This window comes from Orussus abietinus, unplaced genomic scaffold (assembly GCF_000612105.2).
Source record: "Orussus abietinus isolate OABI.00-Male unplaced genomic scaffold, Oabi_2.0 scaffold57, whole genome shotgun sequence".
Lineage (NCBI taxonomy): Eukaryota > Metazoa > Arthropoda > Insecta > Hymenoptera > Orussidae > Orussus > Orussus abietinus.
This window is the reverse complement of record NW_019394270.1, coordinates 454464-481096: the sequence shown is the minus strand read 5'-3', so window position 1 is coordinate 481096 and position 26633 is coordinate 454464. Positions and strand designations below refer to the sequence as shown.

Here is a 26633-nt window from a genome sequence, read left to right as displayed (position 1 = left end):
CAGGTTAAAGTCTGAGGAGGGTCTCCTATCGCAGAATAACATGTCAAAAAGTGTAGACATACACGTAGAAATATAATTCGCAATCATGATAACAAATTTGACTTACTTCAACAAATTCAACACTTAAAAGGGGGCAAAATGTTATGCATTTTTTATACAAACCACACCTTTCATTGGGACAACACAAACGATATCCATGGTTGCAATATTCTTTTCAAACACCAACAATGTATCGCTTATTCGATCGAGCAGTGAGAACGTTTTTTTGGCTGTTGCTACAAAGTCATTTGTTATTTTAGCAAGCGTTTTTTCAAAAGCAAACTCTCCTTCGAGTTACATCTACGTTCGTTTCAATTGCAAATATTTTTGCTGTTGGTACAATTATTGCAGCAGTAAGAAAGAAACTTTATCAGCAATGCTATCCTCTGCTGAAAGTGCAGATGTCTTTTTTCCGTTCAAAACATTTTAAAAAGCTTCGAAGAGGCTTTATATGTCTCCGAAATTCTATTTAATGATTTAAGAAACCAGGCCTTTTACTTTGTAGAGAGTAGTGGAAACGGCCAATTTGATGGCAATTTAACAACTAGCATTTCATTGTTGCAGGTCACCAGACAGCTCGTCGTGCTCTTCAAGAGACCCCAGTCCCTGTGCTCGTGCACCGAGTAGCGTTCCACATGCACCTGTAATCAGAAGACAATCTACAACGGAAGAAATTCTCATCGCCCGTGGTTTTCGTCGACAGAGTACCACCGAGGAAATGATACGATGTCGCAATTTTCGTCGACAAAGTTCTCAGAGTGACGACACGGTTTGTTTTCAGACCCAAAAGAGCTTCCTTTTCCCTGCTCACCAAAAAATCGCAACACTTAAACATAAAAATCATTTATACCGAAAACCGACCCGTTATTTAGGTTAATTTAAAGAGAGTGATTTAATTTTGATTTAAAGAATTCTTGAAATTATCCAGCTACGTTCATGGCCTCCTTTCGTTGTGTCAAACGATATATATGTAGGATCAAAATTCAAGTGTCAGGATTAACATGAACGGTTGGTTTATTAATAAAAACATTGAAGAGTACGTCTTAAAGATCTCAGAAAAAGGGACTTGATTTTCCCTCCGACTTCGCTCGAGCTCTCCTCAGGCAGAACTAACTCCTATTCGATCGTTCTCATCCAGCCTCACTCTAATTTCTTTCTCACTCAATTCATATTCCTCACTCTCTCATTCCCACACTCATCAATACATTTCTTTGTGCGTCAAAATTCTCACTCAATGAGTCATACGGCCGCTCGCACTTCACGAACTCTCAACCACGCATAAACGGTATCACCTATCGAGCTGTCATTTAATCTATATACTTCTCATTTCACCCCACAATCATACAAACATTACATTTCACTCTAACTTCTATTTAGTCTTATTCTTAATCTTTATTGCCTTATTGGCGACACAACTATTCGTATAGCTAAACGTTTTCATCTTTCTTTTTATTCTATTAACTTTATAGGATCGCACAGGACACTGACACTACATATATGCCAATGATAATGAAAGTACCCTAAGTCATTTTTTATACATAATTAATATCCCACTTTTGTAGTTTAAATGGATACAACACAAAATATGGAATAGATTTATTTTTCTTGGTTTTTTACTTGGACCATTTTCATGATTACTGGCACATGTGTGGTTATCAGACATGTGCCAGTAATCATGAAAATGGTAATGGTAATCATGTAAAGCTTTGATTTTTAGGTGAGTAGTCTTCATGATGAATACTGCATTATTGTTCATTACTAAAAAGTTTATATTCAAATTTATGCAATAGATGAATTTAATGTTCCTGCAGAAATATCATAGAAATAGAACCGATAATTTTAGGTTGTATCCCAGGCACTGCGGAACGTGGAATATTCGTAAATTAATCGTATATAAATGTTTATTGAACGTATGTAAGATATATACAGATATCTATGAACTATTTTAGATACACTCAAAGACTAGATGGCCGGTCATGTAAGTTACAGTGTAATTACATTTTTATAAGTCTGTGAAAGCGCAATATAACCTATCAATTTAACGTTTTCGAATAGTTTAGATTTCTATACAAGTTATCTAAAATTCTACGATATATGTACTGAAAATATAGGCGTGAAAAAGATTTACACATATATTCACGGGATATTTTTATTATGCATACCATAGATAATGTAAGTTTTCTATACGTATGTCCTAATTTGTACGTCCACTATCAGTAGATTATACTTCATACGGTGCCAGGTAATACATCATAGTTTACACAGTGGTGAAAAATCATGATGTATGGTCACTAGCCAAACAGGAAGTAAATAAAAGATCAGAGTATGGACGAAATTAAGTTTTATCAAGTTCAGATATAAACATTATGTATGTATGAAAAATGCTAGATTACACGAGGTGTCTTTTTATTTTTCTGAACGTATTTTCAATTATGTTGATTAACCTTTGACAGATGTCTACTAGAGCTATTATATATTTTGTATTCGTCAAGAAATAAGTAGATATTTATAGATCAGTAATGGATATATAATTTTCATCTACAATGGACATAGAGATTTATATATATCCTTTAGATATTTTTTTAGGTGGATGATAGACGATATACATTTGCTATACCAATAGACCTAATTTAGACGATTAATTTATGTATATTCCACTGCCTGGGTAACGAGACTGTAATTGAAAATTGGGAGGATTATCTGAAATGTTTAGATCGTTTAGACGTAAATTTCAATTTCCGAGCTTTAATTGAGGCAATAATTCCTGTATCTTTTGAAAAGATGACAAGGATTGCAACGTTTGACTTTTGTTTGAAAAATTGATATTTAATGAGACATTTTTAATTATTCCAGGTTCAAAGGTATCGAGGCCGTAGAGACAGTTCTGCTCAAATCACCGATGGTACCTTCGCCACGATGACTGTGGAAACGACGAGCACTTTTTTCGACAGTAGCACCCAAACCGGTGAGTGATTTTCGAATTGAAATTTTGTACAAACTTTAACGAAAAATAACATGTCCAGTATACTCGTGTGAGTGGCCATTAAAGTTCTGGAAACGAATTTTATAGTCAACGTAATGATTAACATTTGTTTTACTGCTGGTATAAAAGCCATTAGTATCATCAAATTTGGCGACAGAAAGTATGCCATTTCGTGAAAATTATGCTAATCGAGAATTTCGATCATATTAATAATTGGTTGGCTTCAATTTGTAGAATTAATTTATCTAATCTTTGAAAGTAATTTTGTAATCGTAATTAAATTATCTAATTTAATGCGAAATATTTGAACATATATCCTTATCATGAAAGACACTCTCCCAACAACTACCTACTTTTAAACCGTTTCTTTGTCATTTGCAACTCCGAAAGCTCTATAAAGCTATTACCATAAAAGAGAAACCTGAAAGCTTTGCGGCTAAAATATCGAATTTCTAGCTTTCCGTCTTACCTAAACGATGCACGTAACTTACGCTATTCTGCTACATTTAAACCATTATTTTACAAACTTTAATATTTTAAAGTAACTGAATTATTTATCAACCCGACTTGAAGTTCACGACAAAGTGATTCCCACGTCTAAAACTAATATCCAGTATTTGAGGCATTGTCTTTCGATTTAAAGTCACCAAGTGCACATACCTCACTGTGCAATTCAAAGCGAATCTTAATAGAACTCGCGTATTACTAGATTCAAGTATAAGCTTTATAATGCTACAAATCCGCATTTCAATGTCAAGTAGATTACGTCAGTACGAATAACAACTTCCTAATAACGGAAATCGTTTAAATTTCGCGCGAGCACGTACCAGGAGATTCAAATTTCCCGCCAGAAAGATGGCGGCCACCCCCGCATAGTCCAGAGCCAACAGAGGAACTATTACTAGTCCAATTATTGGAAGTTCAGAAATTCTGGTATTGGAAATTTAAAAAGCTAAAATCTTCAGTAATTCAAATTTTCACGCAGCGCAATAATCACTAATCGATTGTTAAAATTATTGAGAATAACTTGAGTGTTATTACAAAAAATGCAATTCTCATAAATTCGCACAAATTTGCAGAGAATTTAATCAATGGTTATAGTCTCGGTTATATCGCCAGAGAAGTATAATACACTAAAAACTACGTGGAAGCCGGTGGGTTATTTTCAAAGAACCAAGTACGATGCGCATGCGCCGTCTCATCCAGCAGTGCGCGAAATAGCGTGAATGAGTGCAATGCCCATTAAAAAGAAACACAGAACATATGTAAATCCCACTAACGGCATTAAGGGACAACGCGATGACGTCTGTCAATTTATTTTAAAAACAAACGTGCATTCCTTTCTGCACAATTCGAAAAGAGATTGAGTAAAACTCACGTTTTCATTAGATGCCGGTTCAGTTGTTATACCGCCATATACAAGCTTCTACACCCACGAATCCTCGTTCAAATTTCAGGAATCAAAAATCACCGCGAATAATAAATCCCTACAGACCGAAACCGTTAATATTTCCCGCGAGTGCGTATCGATACCCGAAGAAAAAAGTGTCCGTGAACCAAAGGAATATTTCTTTGAACAGTACCTAAGAAATATTTCGTTAAGTCAAAGAATAATAATTCGACTCAAATAAACTGTCATAATTCCGAAGAAACGTTGCATCAAATTTATTTGGGTTTATTCGAGTGTATTCAAGTTTATTCGAATTTATTCAAGTCAAATAATTATGCTTTGAATTAACAAAGTATTTCTATGGGTCCATGCCATTTTTATTCTCCGAGTAGATTCGAACTCCCCGCCAGAAAGATGGCGGCCTCCCCCGCCGAGTCCAGCGCCAGCGGCACGTGGGAGCGACGGTGGTTTGTTTTCGAGGAACCGAGGGCGACGCACATGCGCCGACTCGCCCGGCGATGTGCGAAGTAACGTGGAGGGGTGCGACGCTCATTAGAGAGAAACACGGAACATGCACAAATCCTTTGGACGGCGTTAAGGGACGTCGCGGTGTCGTCGTGCCGTCGTCGTCACCCCCTGGTTGGGGTCTCGCGGAGCTCGAACGTGGCTGGCCCCTAGTCGGACCGGACCTCTACGAGAGGAGGCCTCGAGTGCGCGAGGTGTCGAACACCCCGAGGGACATGGAGAGGGACGCGATATCGCATTATCAACACGCGAGAACACCCCTGCCCTCGTGCCCTTAGCGGGCCGGCCCTTAATTGATAGCGGGCGATGATCGACCCAAGATTGAGCCGCCCCTGGCGAGTCCACGCTCGATAGTCCGACACTTTGCGAGTTCGGCCTCGACTCGTCGAAGGGTCCTCCGGAGGATCTGTGTTTCCTGCCAGGATACCCGTTCTGGATAGAGCCGATTGTCGGTCACGGGGCCAGAACAGCTGGGGAAAGTGGCCGGATGTTGGTTGGGAGTTTAGGAACTGGACCCACCGCGCTTGGTCTGAGTTATCAGAACTCTACGGTTGGACTTTCGGTTGGACCTTCGCTACATGCATTCTTCCTTGTGCTTCGGCGATCGCGTTGAAGTGCTGGGGACGGAGAAAAGGCGTCGCGAAGTTGACGTTGAGTTGTCATCTTAAGGAAGAGTTGTTCTCGGATTGTCGACCTTCTCAAGAGGGGTCGTTAAGAATGGGCTCGGTAGGGAATGTTTATCCCTCAAACGTGTCCTTATAATCCTTAATTGATGTGGTTGATCGACGAAGAAAGCCGTAGAAACTTGAGATATCGGGGGGGTTGGTGTTGAAGTTTGTCTGGAATTATCATGGGGTGTCAAGTGATCTGTGGTTGAAGTGGAAGTAATTTAAACCCTGACACGTGAATGGTTATGTACTTGTCTTAATATATAAACAGCTGAAGCGCGCCCTGAGACGTTGTGTCGAAATAATTCCTTGATGTCAACTGTTGTTGGGAACGATGAAGAGGATTCAAGGAACCTCTGGACGTTGATGAAGCCTGCGCTGTAAGTCATTAAATTCGGAAAGTGGACATCGCTTTTGAATTAGCTGCAGATGGTGGAGTCCTCCCTTTCATCCCGGAGAAACTGAAAATATAGAAATGAACAAACGCGGTTCTCTTGATGTCAACTATTGTTGGTAATAATAAAGCGGATTCAAGAAACCTTTGGATTTAGATGAAACCTGTAAGTTATTAAGTTTGGAAAGTACGTGGTCATCGCTATCTAATTAGCTGCAGATGGTGGAGTCCTCGCTTTCATCTTGGAGAAACTAAAAATATAGAAATGGACAAACGCGGTGCTCTGGATGACACTTTATAGAAGGGATGATCAGCGCAAATTTTCTCGACGTCGGCGACGTTGGTGATTTACGTGTAAAAGCCAAATGATCCGGACAAGATATGACCCCGAAGTTAAAAATTCCCATGCTCCTGTGACAATGTACCCTTGATTGGCCTAGGGGTTCAAAGAGATCTTTACAATCGACCTACTCCCAAAGACATGTGCAAAACGACAACCACTTGTGGAGGTTGTTGAAGACCGAAAAAGGAGAAGTTCGAGTGCAACGGTTCTCTTATCCGGGTAATTGAGGGAAATCGAGGATGAAGTCTGCGTACTTTCTTAATCTATATCTCGGCTTCTAGTGAGATATCAATCCGATGATGTACCCCTTCTTCTATTGATTAATTTTTATCATAATACCACGTGACTAAATATCCGGTGGTCATCACTACAGATACCCAATTGTGAAAGTTACGGCAAACGATACGTTTACTATCAATTGATAAAATTGCTGTACGAAAGCAATTAAAAAAGTTGAATAAAAAATGCCTGAGTGTTTTAACCACAAATAAACTCGTTCAGATAATTCTACTCGTCCAGGTAGTAAATTAAATGGTAACTGGATAAAGTCATCCACTTTCCAAGGCGTTTAAGAAGAAGATTGCAAAACTACTTATCTCTAACGCAGCCAATTTCGAAATTGATTCTTTTTTCTACGATTAGGTAATTTCGTTCGCTGAAAAGTGCAGTTTTACGAAATCGTTATTCGAACTTGGTCATAATTAAAATCGTTTGAAGAATTCGCAGAAGGAATATCGAAACGGAGAACGATCACCTTTAAAGTTCATCGTTCTCCTCTCGAGACATTTCCTTCTTCTTGTTATTAAACGTCTCTGCGTACTGTTTTAATAATTGTAGAGAAAATTAACGATACTCTGAGTAAAAATGTAATCCCTGAAACTTCATTGTATGATTCATATACTAACGAAGTCTCACCTTGAAAAGAAAACTCTTTCTAACGAGGTCACGTTAATTTGACGTAAGGCAACCCTTCGTAACAATCGCAATAAAAGAATATAAAAATCCTGCAGAAAAGTGATACACGCTGAAGATAAAACTACTCAAAGTCCACAATAAAAAGGTAAATAAATGAAGACCAGAGAAGGAATTATTTTAAGATAATTCACGTTACAGAGCGTGGTCACTGAACAATATTTATAGTAACGTCTCAGTCGTCAAAAAAATTTCAGGGAACATTTTCGAAATGTGTTGAACATGACACCAACAGAAGTGCTCCGTTAAAAAAACAACTATTAAAAAACGTTAAAAACAATGATTAAAAAACGTTAAAAAACAACGACTAAAAAATAATTAAAAGGTTCAATTTCAGATTGTTTCTTTCTTCTCTTATATTTCTCTTGCTTAACCCGAGGATACTTTCTTGCGAGTCCCTGAAGGTGAAAATTAAGAAGTCATTGTTTATGGATGCGGCATTGTTGAAGCCAACATCAATAAAACATTCCTAACTCTGGCAATTGAGAAGAGAGTGAGAGTTCAGCGTTGAGTTATTCTAATAAATTGTGAAATTCTTGTGGACTCATTTCACAAATTTACGCATTCCTTCTATTAAGATGATTCGCACTCGAATAATCCTGGATTTCATGTCTGCGAATCTTTATTGAAGACTCACGTAGCGATGACAACCACGTGCGGAGGTTGCGGAAAGGAGATACCCGATTGAATCAATCCACTCCCTGGGGTTAATTGGGATTAAGGAAGACCCGAAGGAAATTAATCTCATCGGGATTTTGAGATAGATCTCCCGGACTCGGATACGGAAAACATCGGTCGATCAGCCAGTATTATCGATCAACGAAGTCACCCCGATAAGGACGATGTCGCTTCCAATAACGTTTCCGACGAAGATACAACAAAACACTAATATAAAGAAATTTACCGTTTTGTCTACAGAAGGCTTCGACAATGTTTTCAATCCCGTTGTCTAGTTATTCTAGACTCTGAACATCTCTATAAAATAATCCGGCATTACCCCTTGAACTCATTTCAAATTAATACTAACAGTTCATTGCCGACTTTGAAGAAGCGTTTCATGTGGAAGAAGTTCAAGGGAAAAGGAATATAAAAATAATAATTGTATGGATATGGAGATAAAGGTTATATATCTAAATACCCTCTGCAAAATGAGATGGATAATAAATGTATACTTGTGAATTATAAAATCTTGTGAGGTATTGTGTATTGTGGCCCAACGGCCCTGGCGAACGTGGCGATGTCACCGTCGACATTTTCGAAAAGAAGACTCTCTATAAATTATTTATGAACGGTTCCCGGCTCTTCCCAAACCTGCGAAGTCGATTTTCTGGATAGAAAATCCAGGGTGAGTTATCAATACACTCGATTACGCCTTATCAAATCCTCTGCACTTTGCCGGAGACTCCAGGAAAATGTAGGGGAGTGAATATTCAAAATAGCAGTTTTTCGTTGATGTCCGGTCATGTAAAAATTCTCTTAACATTTGTTAATGGATTTTCCAGAATTGTTGAGTCGTTATCGCGTAGCTACATGGACAATTTTTCAAATGCGTGGGTGAATTTATGATTTTAAGCTCCCTCAAGGTGTGTTATCATCTTGATGCCCGATGCTATCACTCGCGCGTTATTTTCATTATTAATGCTGATATTAGATGGGAAAATAGCGTGTGCATGCATCCAGGTCGACAACGTTGTTCGGAGAGCACCGTATCATGTATGGCCAATTATGTTACGCTTAATGTAGAGCATATTGCAAACTGCAGTTATCAGCGCGTTTGCAGTAATTAACATTCTCTGTAATGCCCTTTTTCGTTCTCGTTACTTTCGGCGGCATTGTTACACGCTTTTACCATGGGAAATAACGGCCAGCGGAAACCTTTGTTGTGAAAACGATGAATTATTAAAGAACGCAGTCCATGACAAAGAATTCGGCGGAATTGGTGAAGATGGATAATCGATAATCCGCTTTTAATAATAATAGGCTGTTCCCCTTTGTGCCGGCGAATTCGTTTAACATAAAGACTATGAAAATTAAATTAAAAAAGAAAACCTTTGAATAATATATTTTAAATACTTTCCATACAATTACCTTATCTGTTATATATTTTATTTTTTAATATTATATATCATAAGCCATAAATATATTACACGTATTATACCCAAGACATTTATGTGAAAATGCGAAAAAGTAAAAGTCATAAAATGAGAAAATAACATGTCACAATAATCGAAGAAATTTCCAGTTAAAATTTGTACACATGGTATATTAATTATCCATCAATACCAATAATGTACAGGACACTTGTATTTACGAGTTATTTTATGTAAGATATTTTTAAGATTAATGAATTTCGGTTCAACGTTTGTTAGTCGATCGTGAAGTACTGTTTGTACAATGCATTTGCAAATCGGAGCTTCATGAGTCTACTGAAACGAAATATGAAATCCTTGGATTTAATCAGCAGTTTATTTATCATTCAGCCATTCTACTCTCTCGTCACGTACAACATTATCCGCGAATGGTCTCCAATCAACCCCAAGGGAGTGTTCAAAAACTATATACAGGGGACAAGATAATATAATTACGCCATTTCCATGTTTCCCCGTTATCGTTCCTCGCGCCTATCGTTAGAAAAAGAAAAGATAATGGAAAAGGGAAGTGACTCTTTTCGCTGCACCTATCTCCTTATTCATGAAGCAATTGCCGCCATAACGGCGCTCATATTAATTATCGCGTTGTTATGGCTGTTATCTTATTACGCCCGCCATTGTTGGCACAGTCGTTATTCCTTCCTGAACCTTTAATTCCGCAACCCGAGCGGCTTTTAGGCGAAGCAATTCTTCGGAGATGCGATACGTGACTGGTTTTAATATCGCTCGGCTCTTTCTCTTTGTGATGTCATGGCGAATTCGTCCGACAGAGAGTAAGGAGGAAAGAAAGTTTCGACCACGCCGTCGAGGAGACTTCAAGTTTTAGAGATGTCGGTTTTATCGAGGATCTTCTTTGAGCCGACGTTTCTAACATTTCCTGATTTCTCTTAGGAAATGAATCTTTCGTTGGTAATATAAATGGTTCTCCTACAGGAAATCGTTTTATTTGTTGGTAAGCTCCCAGCGACGCCACCTTAAGGATGGACTTTGACATTTTACTGTCTCAGTTTTATTAGTTTTACCAAGGACCTTCTGAGCCGCTTTCAAACCTTACCCGACTTCTCGTAAAATATAAATTCCTCTTTCAGTAATACGAGTGATCTTCATACATGAAATTGTCGATCGTATCGACTAGCAGTCAACGATTCTACCCTTAAGAGTGGTTCTCAACCTTTCAACCACCTTGAACTTTACTAAGGACCTTCTGAGTCGCATTTTCATCAACTTCGGATGCCACTTTCATATCATTTTAAGGTGAAGTGCAACCCCTTTCAAATCAGTCGATTTGAAGACACTTTTTTAGCGGTGTTGGACCGAACTGTCTGAAACTTTGACACATGACTCGAGATCATGTAAGAATTGTCCTGGCACTTTCAACATTTGAATGTTTGAAAAAACATTTCTTGACTGACCCTAGACCAGAACCAAAATGGCGTCGAGCTCTCACATTTGGTTCGAGACACGATTATTGAAGGCTCTGATATGAAAAACGAAAGTGTCAAGACAATTGTACAACGATTTAGAGTGTTCTTTACTCTAAAGCTCTACTCCAGTTATCGAGAAACTCGCATTTGAACGGGATAAAGGCAAAAAAAGTGTCTTATGCGCTTCCTTGATAAAGCGAAGGTAACACGAGATCTCGGAGAGAAAATTTAGTTGACACTGAAATCACAGATAGCGCAGGGTGGCACGCTGCAGTCAATCAGGGCATAAAAAACCACGAATCCTGGGAATTTCTGGAGTTTTACTTCAATTTCTTTATAATCATTGTACAGAAACGACATATGGAGTATGCTATTTAGTACAATACCCAACATAATTCGTCACGGCTGTTAATATAAAAATGAACGTTGGTAACGTAGGTATTTAGAAAAATCTTTTTTACCGACGTCGATCAAATTTCTCGACGTGTTCCATTTCACCTTAAAATGCTGAAAATCGGGATATTAGCGGCATGCGCACGTAATAGCTAATCTCTGTACCACATTTCTCTATTCAGCGAGCAGAAATGCCAGACAAGGTAATTCACAATTGCGGGCATATTTCGAATGTTACCGAGGCATCAATTGCATACCAGTGGTATGTGACGGGCGCGTAAATTTATGCTGCCCATTTGTGTGCCGGCAATATTGCATATGACCGGTAGAAACGCCCCACTTTGCTGGTCATATTATTATTTCTATATCACGGAGAGCGAGCCAAGTTGTCGTTCAAAAGGAGATGCTTTTCAGAGCTCTCGGTAGCAGCCAAGGAGGAATTTTCAAATCATTTCTTAAAGACATTCATCTAGGAAAATTAAGCAGGCTATTAAACCATGGCAAAATCCCTCTTGAGCGCAATGGAGATTACGAGCATTCTTCGCGGTAGCTCCAATGTCGGCGATTCCATGCCAAGAGAGATTCAACGCCGTAAAGAGGGTTGAAATTTCTTGGTCGTGCAATATTAACGTGGTTCTCTCGTGGCGTCTCCCGTCTTCCCTTCGACCATGGGGAGCGGGACGGCGATATTCGATTAACATTTTTTCGATTAAAATCCCATTAAGCGGGCATTACCCGAGGATTAAGCGACTAACGCGATTAGAGCCTGGGAATTGAATTCCTTTTGAAGGCAAGCAAAGAGATTCCAAGACCTCGAAGTCCGACTTTAAGGCGGCGTCTTTAGATCTTGGTCGATCTATGAATCGTCTGAAATTTTTCCATGTGAATACAGACGTTCCACGGGGAATCTTTATGCAAGGGAAACCGAGGGTCAAATGTAACACGAGGCAATTGTAACAAACGTTATAAATTTCATCTTTAAACTTGAAAAAACGAATCGAGATAGTGGAAGCTTTCTGATAGCGCAATAAACGTCTCACAGAAATTTCATGTTTGTTAGACCAAGCGTTCCGTTGTTATCGACATTTTTTGTAAAACAGCATAAGTGAGTAACATTTTCATCGGTTCAATATTTTTGTTTTGGGTTAAATTGGGGGAAAATGAAACCGATTCACTCACTCCACGGCATTGCATATAGAGTAGTTCGTTATATGTGCCCATAATTATGAAAGTGGTCTAAGTCAAAATTAAAAAAAAAATGAGTTTATCAGTTATTTCACGCCATATTATTTCAAACTAAATTAATTCAATGTAATTTCGAAACAAAAAATATATGACTTAGACCACTTTCATAATTATGGGCACATATGTTTAATACATTTTAAGTTAAAATATCTCTAAGTAGTTATAATTATATCAATCATTTAACAGGATACATTGGAGACAGATGTAACAAATCGAGTTGACTCCAGTCATCTACATTGCCGAAAAACACATTCGATAAAATCTATTTGCGGCAGACCTTTTGAACATGAGAACATGCCCTGTACACAAAAATATTCATAAACGGAATGAAAACAAAATACATCTACCTGACATTTACGTTTAACTCGGGTATTGGTAACAAGTCTGCCAAATTTTATGTTCATTTCCGTACGAATTCCAAATTAATATAATCACTTGTGCTTTTACGTATTTGTCAGTATATACTTATCATCCTTAAATATTCATTCAATTTTTCAAATTAATATGTACCGTTACATTTGTTCCGACAAGTGTTACAATCGTACCCTATATCGGTAGCAATTCTAACAAAAACATTCGGTACGGAAAATAAAGTTGCCAATTGTCCATGAATTTTTAAAGCGATAAAACTTAAACCATCTTTTAGCGAAAAGTTCGATTAATATATGAATCCAATTTCAATCGTGAAAATCTGTTACTGTCAATTACAGAATTAAAAATGTAAAAATTGTTACAATTGACCTCGGTCTCCCATAAATGAAATTTCATTTCAATAACAATTTTTTTTAATTTTTGTAAACAAATGTAGAACGCGAAATTTTATGGTTGTCAGGATCTTCCTTCGGGTCTTCATATTCACATGATGGAATGTAAAACGATTCAGACTCGCTAGGGAAGTTTCCCTACCCGGAAGTTCAGAAAATTTTGAAACTTGGAGGATGTTTAGAGTATGTCTAGGTGATTTATAAACAATATATTTTCGGCGAAAAATCATTTTAAAGGGGTAAAATCATTCATCCCTTGGAAATTATTTGATTTTCAGTTTTCATTTTATTCTTCGCAAACGATGAGAGATACGACAAAATGTTTCCAATAAAAGATAATTCTCTTAATAAGAGTTACCACATGATGAAATAACAAATTATAAAATTTAAACAATTGCAAAATTGTTAATAACAATTTTTATCAGTTTGATTTTTTCGTAAAACATTGCTGTGTATTGAAAATGTAACAACGTAGGCTCGACACAATTTTTTCTTGTGTCCGAAATTCACCGTTAATTGTGGAAAACCTCTTCTTAAGGACAAACGTTTTTCAGAGTTTCGGTACATTATTTATGACTCCAACTAATTTCGTAATACGTAACAATTCATATTGAACAATATTTATTACATGTGTAAAATATGTGATAATTGAGCCGCTCAGTGCACACATTGATTAACTCCATAAAACAAAAAGTTGAGAAATGCGATGAAGTAATGTAAATTCTTTTTTAAAATTCCTATTATAATATAACTTCAAATATATAATGTAGAATACATAAATACAGTTATAGTTTTCATCTAACGGTATATAAAATTAATAAGAAAGAATAGCCAAAAAATAATCGTCTGCATTTTATATCGACAAATGTTTTTGCAGGTATTAAATTTCCTCCCCTATTCCTGTATGCCAAACCTTTTGTTCCGTTATGCTTTTGTAAATTTCGTGCCCATTTATCAGGATTACGACTTCTTTTCCTCCCAATCGATGTGTTTGTTGGGGAATTTGTACCGTTGCAATCGGATGAATCCGAGAAACACGATAAACGTCTTCTTGCCCCAGACTTTCTGCTGATAAATCGTATTGAAGAATCATCCCTGCTTTCCACATCCACATTGTTATTAGTTTCACTCATCTTGATTATAACGGTATAATATTTAGTTCTTTAAAAACAATCAGGGAGTAATGTTAAAAAGACCAAAAAATATGTAGTCCGTGTAATATTGGTGAAGTATACGGTAACATTCAGCGTGAGAGATCACTGTTATACTAACTACCGTCTGCATTGCGCTTCTTTCTATCTGTTTGCTGATGCGATTTTATTACTCATCTTGTTGAAAGGGGGAAAGCATCTTCGGCTGTTTAGAAAAAAAGCGTCGATGTACGGCCGTAACAGATAATCCTATAATATTATACTGCCAGGTATTCGTCTACGATTTACATTAGAGTATGGAGTTAATCAAAATGGCTTCTGAAATAAATTACTTATTATTCAATGCCCAAACAAATTTTGCCGTTTCATGGTGTTAATCTCTATTAATCAGGAAAGATATTATAAATATAAAAAGTTATGACTATACCAAGTGCTTTAACACCTAAATTTAAGATTTTTCAAAAAGTGGAGTTAGGCGATGTGTGCACTGAGCGGCTCAATTGTCAAAATATTTTGGGTACTGTGTGTGCATGTATACCCATTGTTGTTTGTATTTCGTCCCGGGTCTGCCTGCGGACTCGTCAGTAAGGCTATCAGGCAGACCCTGCCTTAGACATCGAAAAATCTCTCCTGTGCGAGACTCGAACCCGAGAGACCACACGGTACGAGCGGTGAGCGTAACCTCTGGGGTATCGAAGGCCCGTGTAGAGGTAAGAACTTCTGATATATGAGCCGCTCAGTGCACACATCGACTAACTTCACTTTTTGAAAAATCTTAAATTTAGGTGTCAAAGCACTTGGTATAGTCATAACTTTTTATATTTATAATATCTTTCCTGATTAATAGAGATTAACACCATGAAACGGCAAAATTTGTTTGGGCATTGAATAATAAGTAATTTATTTCAGAAGCCATTTTGATTAACTCCATACTCTAATGTAAATCGTAGACGAATACCTGGCAGTATAATATTATAGGATTATCTGTTACGGCCGTACATCGACGCTTTTTTTCTAAACAGCCGAAGATGCTTTCCCCCTTTCAACAAGATGAGTAATAAAATCGCATCAGCAAACAGATAGAAAGAAGCGCAATGCAGACGGTAGTTAGTATAACAGTGATCTCTCACGCTGAATGTTACCGTATACTTCACCAATATTACACGGACTACATATTTTTTGGTCTTTTTAACATTACTCCCTGATTGTTTTTAAAGAACTAAATATTATACCGTTATAATCAAGATGAGTGAAACTAATAACAATGTGGATGTGGAAAGCAGGGATGATTCTTCAATACGATTTATCAGCAGAAAGTCTGGGGCAAGAAGACGTTTATCGTGTTTCTCGGATTCATCCGATTGCAACGGTACAAATTCCCCAACAAACACATCGATTGGGAGGAAAAGAAGTCGTAATCCTGATAAATGGGCACGTAATTTACAAAAGCATAACGGAACAAAAGGTTTGGCATACAGGAATAGGGGATGAAATTTAATACCTGCAAAAACATTTGTCGATATAAAATGCAGACGATTATTTTTTGGCTATTCTTTCTTATTAATTTTATATACCGTTAGATGAAAACTATAACTGTATTTATGTATTCTACATTATATATTTGAAGTTATACTATAATAGGAATTTTAAAAAAGAATCTACATTACTTCATCACATTTCTCAACTTTTTGTTTTATGGAGTTAATCAATGTGTGCACTGAGCGGCTCATATATATGCTATGACCGCCACAATATAAGGGGAAACATATATGACATGTGACTTATCCACAGACGAAACAGAACGGAATACTTTTTTTTCGCTTGTCACCATTAACCGTATGCGTACCAGATGGTTCTGAAAAAACAGGATCGAAAAGCGCCAAAGAGCGCGATCGCGCTCCTTCGATTACGCGTCGAAAAAAGCCGTAGAGCGCAATAGCGCTTATCATATTCAAATTTCGGGTGGGCCGTCAGTCGTCTGTTTCGGCCAAATGCCCTGGCTTTTCTTGACACAAAATCTGAAGAGCGCGAAAGTGGCTCGTGGTACGCGAACGGTTAAAATGACAAAAGGACATCAATGCAATATGCTATAACCGCCACAATATAAGGGGAAACATATATGACATGTGACTTATCCACAGATAAAACAGAACGGAAAACTTGTTTTTTCGCTTGTCACAATTAAAATGACAAAAGGACATCAATTCCCGTTGCGCAAAGCAGTCATCATTGCATATCGTATTATTCTAGTTACTATTATCTTATTTGTTTCATTAACCTCATAAGAAAATATGATTATAAGTACTGAAGTTTTCGCGACATTGTCAATTCTAAAGAGTGTTGTGTAGAGCGTCCCGGCTGACAGTCATCTATAAAAATGGTTTCAATAAACCCTCTAAATGTTATGCTTCTGCTGATGAAAATATACGGTGTTACACCCTATTTGCAAACATTTCCTAGTAGTCATGAAATGGAATTGCATGATTTTTTTAGTAATAATTAGAAGAAGTCAACATGAAGACGTCTTATTCCAATGAAAATGACGTGACACTAGAATTTTTGGAATCGTATAGACCGCATTCGATTGAATTTGTTGACGACGTAGTACTACCGATGCGTGAAGAACTTTAAGAAGCTATTGAAATTGAGAACGAGTCATGTGTGCCGGAAGAAGGGGGTATAATTAATTTAGAATATAAAGAAATAACAGTTGCTTACTGGAAAAGTGGAAAAAGGAAACGATATTCTCTGGAGGCAGTAAAACAAAATTGTAATAAAATCATAACTTTGCAGCAATTATACAGATAAGGAAATAGATATTTTGATTTGATAACAAGGTATAGTAAAAATACTACAAGAACGTTATTTATTTTACATACAATTACATGGGAGGAAATTGTTGAAAGGGAAGGTTCGCGAAGGAATAAATTACTGAAAATTTCGGAACACATATTCAATATTTTTCTTGAAAAGACAGAAGCTCATGTTATTATTCACGATTTAGATTTACGGAAATAGGCATTGCAAGCTAATGAGGAAATAGGACTGTAGGATTTCAAAGCGTCAAAGCACTGGATTTGGAATTTTAAGAAAAGGTATAAAATAGTGTCCCGGAAAGTTAATAAATTTATAAATCGATTAACCGGTATAGATACTGCGAAATTAGAAGAAATTGCTTGAAATTTTGTAAACCATGTAAAACCGTACGTCCAAGACTATGATTTAGATAATATATTTAATGCCAACGAAAGCGCTTTCATTTTGGAGTTACATTTTAGTCGAGCATTAGCTATACGAGGATCAATAACGGTCGAAGGTGTAGTACAGTCTTTATCTGCTGTCACTCATAGGTACATCATACTTCTTATAATATCCGCTTCAGGTAAACTTATTTCGTCATTATTCATTTTATTAAAAGAACAAAGTGGAACTTTTAGAACGCGAGTTCTGGAAAGTTTATTCCAACCACCGAATGTTTATCTCGTGGCATCAATTTCTGAAAAATTAACAACGACACCTGTCCATGAATGACTTCCCAGGTGTACCTACCAAACACCAGACCCCGTAGTGTGTTACTATTAGATTCGTGGACAGGTCATTGCTTCATCTTCATTAAAGGAAATAATATCAGTTAGTTGAGATGTTTAAATACTTATAATACCTAAGAAAACAACAGAGATGATCCAACCTCTCGATACGTACGGATTTAGAATTGGGAAAAACTTCGTAAGAAGATTCTCCGATATTGTTATATTAGCTGACTAACATCAATTTACGAACACTCAATAATGTAATAAAATTACACTCTTTAGTACATAACCAGCTTTCGTCACCTAAATATCACATACTGTTTATCTATGCATGGTACAAGAGCGAGTATCTAAACGAGAGACCAGATGGTTTTAACCCTTTCATTACCTTGGACGAGATATCTCGCGACCCAATACTGGCCGATTAACGCTTTTGAGGAGAATCTCGCGACCCGATACTGGCCGATCAACGCTTTTGACGAGATATCTCGCGACCCGATACTGGCCGATCAACGCTTTTGACGAGATATCTCGCGATCCGGTAGTAGCTGTATTTATTTCTTCCTTTTAGCTATACGAATAGAATTAGTTATAAAATATATTCATCTAGAATATCAAAATATTGGTGCTAGAAAGCTAGATTATCGTCAAAAGCGTTAATCCGCTACTACCGGATCGTGAGATATCTCGTCAAAAGCGTTGATCGGCCAATATCGGGTCGCGAGATATCTCGTCAAAAGCGTTAATCGGCCAGTACTGGGTCGCGAGATATCTCGTCCATGGTAACGAAAGGGTTAAAAATCACGTGGACTTTGTGTTCAGTCAACAGAATTTTATACAAGCGCCACATTGTTCTATATGCAGCAGTTACGCTGTAATTCGATGTTCATGGTGTGGCAAATTTCTGTGCTTTACCTATTTCTTTGAGAAAGTCCACCACCACCATTGATTCAAATTGGAATGAATGAGAAGAAGTATTAGAATAATCTAAAAATCTTCGAATTCTCATAAAGAAGATATGTTATGTCAGCATCGCCAGTCTACAAATTATAACCGTAGTAACTGGCAAAACAAAAATGGTATACATAGAATAATCAACTCAGCATATACCAGTTACCTATTAACAATGACGTACATAAAACGTACATACCTTGTTGTTTCTTACACATTCATGACGTATATTATTAAACAAATTGTTACATATTGTAATATGCTACCCGATTCTCCTCGGAATATTCAATGTCAAAAACAGTGAAACAGTTGACAACTGTCTTACGCGTTGACGTCTTCGTTTAATAAAGGATATTATTTCTGATACTCTCGGCTATTTCCTACAATATTAAGAAATCGGTTGGTATTACAAGCAATTCACTAGAACCTTAATAAGCAATTCTGAAAATTGTTTGTCCTTAAGAAGGGGTGTTTTCCACAATTAACGGTGAATTTCGAAAATGAAAAAAATTGTGGCGAGCCTACGTTGTTAGATTTTCCGTGTACAGTAATATTTCACGAAGAAACCAAACTTATAAAAATTGTTAGTTACAATTTTGCAATATTTTTTCGCAATTGTTTATATTTTTTAATTTTTTATTTCACCATGTGATAACTCTCATTACGAAAATTATCTTTTATTGGAAACATTTTGTCGTATCACTCATCGTTTGCGAGAAATAAAATGAAAACTGAAAATCGAACAAACTTCAGGGGATGATTTCACCACTTTAAAATGATTTTCCGTCGTAAAAAATAATTGTTTATAACTAACCTAGGCACACTAAGTATACCCCAAGTTTCAACATTTTTGAAATTGCGGATTGGGGAACTTCCCTTGTCAGTTCAGAAAAAAGTTTCATACACAAGACACGACAGACGCCACTTTTATATCACCTTAATATTTTATGATTTTCGAACAATTAATAGGCGATTTACTGATAAAGGTTTTCTTATCACTATCCTTATGCAGTTGTTTGATATACACGTTAGGCGAAGTTTCATCTAATGCAATTTAAGTATCTCGAGTATAAAAGAGATCTTGGGATAGAAAAAGTTTTTACCACTTTTTCTTTTATACTCTTCGGAGCGAAAGAATTTAATCTTTGACATTAACGTAATGGACACTTTATCAACGGGACCTAATAAAAAGTATGATTAAGTTTAAGAGTCTGAACTTGCATACACCATAATGAGGTTATTAATATTGCTTTAATTCTTCTTCAATGACACGTAAATCCACTTTATATGATAAACTTCAAGAGTAAATAGAAATGTCGTGTTTTCTTTTTAATTTGCAATGAATCAAATTCTTTCTTCATTACCTTGGAATCATATTGGTGATGATTGTCTTATCCAATCCTAAATGAAATCGGATTTAAAGCTACTTACAGAAGAAAACTCAATTTTAAGTGCTTCTCTTTCTTGAAATGAAAACATACTCTGTGGCCAATTTCAATCGAAATTTCACTGACGTCTTCCTTTTATGAGCAAGTGCGAAACGGAGTTTCCCCGAGGGTCTTGTAAATATTCGGAGTAAAACTTTAGGGGTTGGCTCAATAAAAGTCTTGGCAATGGTATAATGCGTGGACGCGATAAATGTCTCGGTGGGCACGCACATGGGATCAAATGAACCCACCAAAGCTTATTAAACATTCCAAAAAGAATTAAACACACAATAAAAAAATAAATTCACACGAAACTTGCCCAATAAAGCAAATGTACGCTGCATTTTTCAAATGTCGTAACAGTATCCTTCTCTGCAATTAAAATTATTTTTTTAAATATATCCTTAAACTTGCCACGAATTTAAAATAAACATTAACGATAGCTTCTTTAAAATATAAACAAGAACAATATTTAAAAATCACATAATTGCATTCCGGCAGACTCGAGGAAAATTCGCTCGCCAAAAATTGCATGTCTTTAAAATTAAAATGTTGCAAAACAAAGACTAGCTTGCATAGTTTAGGATAGCGCAAATAAATAGTGATTCAATTTTGGTTTAATTTTTATCAATTTGGTTCAATTTTTAAGTATTGCAGTTTCTTTTGACGAGCAGCGTATTTTCAAAAAAAGAATCAAAGCGTGGTTGTCATGCGTATTTGAAGTGAAACTGCTGAGTTAACGAAAATGATTAAATATTACTAATTATTCTTAATTACTCTTTCACGGTACTGGTTTTTCCCGGTATAATTTTATTCCTTATTTCACCTCAATTGCGAATAAATAACTGACGAATTCAAAATAAAGCAATAACATCAAGGAAAGATTTACGCAAATCCTGTCGACCCTAAAATTCGAAGACGAATGTACATTTTTACAGTAAATTATTGTCTAAAAATTAAAAAGAAAACAAAAACGTTTAATTATTAAAACAGTCTTTTCGTACACTGAAAGAAAAAAATGTCATTGATCCACAGAAATCTTCCACTTGAATAGTAGTAAAGAAATATTTTGTTAATTCAGAGAATATTTATTCCATTGTAATAAACTCAAATAAATTAAATGCAACATTTCTTCGGGGTTATGACGATTTATTTGAGTCAAATAGTACCAAAGTAATATTTAAAGAAAAATTCTTCGATTCAAAAAATGTTTTTTCTTGTGGTACGTAACGTATGAACTTATATCTACCCCCACATGAAGTTTCACTTCATAAGACATTACACTTTCCGAATCGGGCCTCTTTCCTAACGTGTGAATTTACACGTACTTCCGTGCTATGAGAAGTTTGACTTGAAAATTTCTAATAAAAAGTTTCGATGACACTTCCTTATCCGAGTTACGCGTGCGTCGTCGTCTCGGCGCATCCTCGAGCGACGAAGTCCTGGCAATTACATTTCGCATAGTTAGAGCATAGGAATGAACCGACGCGACTCGCCTGAATACCGGACGAGCGCCCAGGGATGAAACTCGTCCCTTTTATAGCAAAATTCCGCGAGGCACGTGATGGAATTTTTATATCACCCCAGCACGCCATGCCCTCGTGGTTTCTCTCGTCGGCCCGGTGAAATATCGCGCTTCGCAGGGGCTAGGGGAAATCGATGCGAGCGAATCGTGAAAAAGAAAACGATCGCGTTCTTGCGCCTTTTCTACGCGTCGCGAGTTTGTCCCTTTCGTGTTGGAGGACACTGAAAATCTAAACGCGCCCTAGAAGGAGCTCCTTATACTCCTTTGCATGACCTACAAGGAAACATTCCCAAGTGTCCGCCCCCGATCTTATTGATTTCCATATATGTTGAAGAACACAAAAATCTAAGAGATACGTGTTTTTTTATATCTGCAATGATCCACATTTAAGGGGTGAAACAACCCCCCAAAGTTTGGCGAAAATTCGATTTTTATAACAATTTTCGTAGAAGCAATGGAGGGATTTCGACGAAACTTGGTATAAACGTATTCCGTATAAGGACGGTGAAAACACAATATTGTCCAGCAATGCTACACCCCCCCAAGGAGGTGAACTACCCTTCAAGCGACATTTTTTTGTAATATCTATTAAACGAGCATTCCTACTTAAGTCCCACTTACGCGATGTGATTACTCACAAAAAATGAAGAAATACGTGTTTCTTGCTTTTTGCCAATAAATATTTACACATCGGTTGTAAACAATGAATGTAAGTGGTATACGGGTATATTTCGACTAGCTATATTGGATTATATCGTGACCATTGTACATAAATCTTGTGAACGTGCTTATTCCTCAAAATGTCCTTGGTTTTCATAGCATGCAATTATTTATAAATAAATTTGAAAAAAAGTTTAAGAGACTAAAATAGTTTCGCAACAGATCCGATGACGCAGTCATCATCCGTTTCCAACTAGTAATACAATCTCCTTGGTGAAACGGGAAAATTGGATTTTTACTGTTTTTACGATAATAGAGTTAGCGATATTCGTAAATAATTGCATATTATGAAAACCAACGACATTTTGAGGAATTAGCACGTTCACAAGATTTATATACAATGAATTGGTCAGGATATAACCCAATAAAGCTACTCGGAATATACCCGGATATAATATATTCATTGTTTACAACCGATCTGTAAATGTTTATTGGTAAAAAGTCAAAAAACACGGACTCTTCATTTTTTGTGAGCAATCACATCGCGTAAATGGAACTTAAGTAGGAGTGCTCATTTATTAGATATTACAAAAAAATGTCGTTTGAAGTTTCACCCCCTTGGGGGGGTGTAGCATTGCTGGACAATATTGTATTTTCACCGTCCTTATACGGAATACGTATATACCAAGTTTCGTCGAAATCCCTCCACTACTTCTACGAAAATTATTATAAAAACTAAATTTTCGCCAAACTTTGGGGGGTTGTTTCACCCCTTAAATGTGGACCATTGCAGATATAAAAAACACGTGTCTCTTAGATTTTTGTGTTCTTCAACATATATGAAAATCAATAAGATCGGGGACGGACACTTGGGAATGTTTCCTTGCTAGTACCTTGGTAGAGTACGGGTGACAAATATTTCATACGCTGAGAATATTTGTTTAAGTGATCGTCAAATCAAATGAATTAAATCAAAACGAAACAAATTAATTCTCGGGGTCGAATCGAGTGATACGGTTCAATATTTTCACACCTCCCTCAATCAATGGGGGTGATGCTTTTTGGGTGAAAATCGCGTAAATGGACTTCACTGGTATGAAAACATAATAGGTACTCCAGAGAAAAATCTGTCCGATAAAAGTATTAATGAATTTAAAAAGTCAAAGTTGTGTAATTAGTGTTATTAAGAATTCATTGGTGGATGTACCATTAATTGAAATAATGTAGAGAAAGTCATTGTCTGATCGCGTATAAAACCTATCGCGTAAAACAAGAATATCATAAATCGAGGATTTATTTACATATTATAAGAAGAATCACCTGAATAAAGAGACAATACCCTATTAATAAATTAATTGTAATCGGGTGCAATCACCGTTTGCTAGATGTTGGTCAGACGAGAAGCTGTTGCATTTATAATGATGAATATAAAATCTGCTATTCGGGTATTTAAAAATTGTACAAGAGAATGGAAATATTGAGAAATGGCCACCCACGAATGTATTGGACACCACCAGGCACAATTTTATAATAACAATATAACCATTACATGTGTCTTTGTAACATGCACTATTTCATCAAATTTATCCTACTATTTCTTACGCAATTATATAACACTGTTATAATTATCTAATAATGCAACATACACACAATATGTCGGAACTATATTGTGTGTTATGTTATTAATATATAACTGAAACGCTAACAGATTCGTAAGATGTTACGGAACGACAATAATTCGATATTATACAATATCAATTACGTGCCTTTTGAATAACTTTTGTTAAATATTACGTTATTTCGGTGTTGTATAAATATGTGTGCTCGGTGGGAACGTTTTCTTTCAGTCACGCGGTATTTTCAATGAAATTTATTACTAGTAACACAAAACCACGATATTTTCCTATAATTAAGAGCCCTCTGTACGACAACAATTACTACCGCGAAGAGTGCCTGAGATGTAATAGTTGCGACTTGAACAATTTTTGTTAGATAATATGTTATTTCAGTGTTGTAAAAATACGATGTGTGCTTGGGGACATTTTCTGTTAGTCACGCGGTATTTTCAGAGAAATTTAATATTAGTGATATGATATTACGATATTTTCCTATTTTTAAGAGCCGTCCCCACTGTACGACAACAATTACTACCACGAAGAGTGCCTGAGATGTAATAGTTGCGACTTGAACAATTTTTGTTAGATAATATCCTTTTTCAGTGTTGTATAAATACGATGTGTGCTTGGGGACATTTTCTTTCAATCACGCGGTATTTTCAGAGAAATTTAATATTAGTGATATGATATTACGATATTTTCCTATATTTAAGAGCCGTCCCCGCTGTACGACAACAATCACTACCACGAGGAGTGCCTGAGATGTAATAGCTGCGGCCTGAACCTAACCGGACCCAATCAGAAACGGGCACGACGGTGAGTTCGTAATATACGCACTCCAAAAAGTAATTACCTTTATAGGAAAAACGATACCCTTGACATTAAATTTCAAACGCCCATCTTTACCATCCAAGTTCTGTAGCTTATCAGTAATTTACGGGCCGCGCTGTTAACTTTACACCCATAATGATCGCCCGAGTTTTACGTGACTTTCGCAGTCGTTTCTGAATTATAAACTTTTTATAGGGAAACTGTTATCTAAATTATGACCCCCGAGTTATTTTTTTTTTTTTGTATATCGTAGGTTTTACTGCACGTCCAGGGAAATTGATATCGGGACTTGTGGCTGAACTTTTAATACATTTTTTTAAGGCTGATCTTAGAAACTTTCGGCTTTTCCTTCGTGACGCATTATTCGACAAAGGGGAGAAATATTCGAATGAAATTTGCTGGCTGATTCGAATTAAATTTGATGGATTTGATGGATTCGAATTAAATTTGATGGATTTGATGGATTCGAATGAAATTTGATTGGCTGATCTTAGAAACTTTCGGATTTTCCTTCGTGACGCATTATTCGACAAAGGGGAGAAATATTCGAATGAAATTTGCTGGCGCTTTGAAATCAGACTCCATGTTTACCAGAAAGCACTGGCGACTCTTAACTTCCGAATTTAAGGAAAGTTTTCAGTAATAACGTTAGTTACTCGAACTAAATAATGTGATTGCGGGGTACGACTTATTTCCATGGAAAATGTAACTTTACAAGTTGCGAATAAGGAGCCGTAACTTTCTGGCGCTTTGGACTGATTCTTCTTTTTCTGCGAGAGAAGCAAGGAGAATACCGATTTGGCCCTGTTATAATTTAAGAGTGAAAAGTATGTTAAGTAGGATTAAACGAAACCTCTTTTTATGAATAAAATACTTCGTCTGCAACAGTACAAGGCTTCAGAAAAGAAAATCAATTATTCACTTTTCGCTACTGTCTCGTCAGAAAAAAGACTGCGTTAAAACAGACTCTGGAAAATAAATTCATGAAACACGGATTACTCGATTTATTCTTACACGATAGATTCAATGTATAATACGGTACTTGCAGATGTATTTAATGTACAGACAATTTTACAACCTGGCCACAAATATTTCGATACAGTGTCAGAGAATTCGAAAAATATGAAATTTACAGCTTTAAGGTGAAGTGAAAAACCCCTTTCAAATCAGTCGATTCGAATACAACACTTTTTTTTAAGGGTACTAGACCAAACTATCCGAAACTTTGACACATCCTGATCATCTAGGAATTGTCCTGATACATTGAAAATTTGGATTTTTGGAAAAAATTTTTTAACTTAGCCCAGACCAGAACCAAAATGGCATCGAGCTCTCATATTTCGATCAATATACAATTATCGAAGGATCTGATATGAAAAACTAAAGGGTCAGGACAATTTTACGACAATTTAGAACACTCTGGTAGTCGATAAACTCGCATTTTTACGGGATAAAGGCAAAGAAAGTGTTGTATGCGCTTCTATGCTAAAACGATGGGAATACGAGGTCTCGGAGTGAAAATTTAATTGACCTGGAAATCACAGATGGCGTAGGGTGTCCCTCTGCAGTCAATTAGGGCCCCAGAAAGCCTGAACCCAGAGGATTTCTGGAGTTTTACTTCGATTTCTTGATATTTATTAAACGAAAACGAC

At 36.5% G+C, this 26633-nt stretch overlaps 1 protein-coding gene across 1 annotated transcript in view; it reads left to right on the top strand.

Moving 5' to 3' along the window:
* LOC105697084 overlaps positions 1 to 26633 on the top strand; it is a 50112-nt gene that overhangs the window by 9113 nt on the left and 14366 nt on the right. Inside the window, exons 9-11 of the mRNA XM_012420080.1 lie at positions 604 to 808; positions 2893 to 3004; positions 24864 to 24966. Of these exons, the coding sequence (XP_012275503.1) occupies positions 604 to 808; positions 2893 to 3004; positions 24864 to 24966 (420 nt within the window). The remainder of the gene's footprint in view (positions 1 to 603; positions 809 to 2892; positions 3005 to 24863; positions 24967 to 26633) is intronic.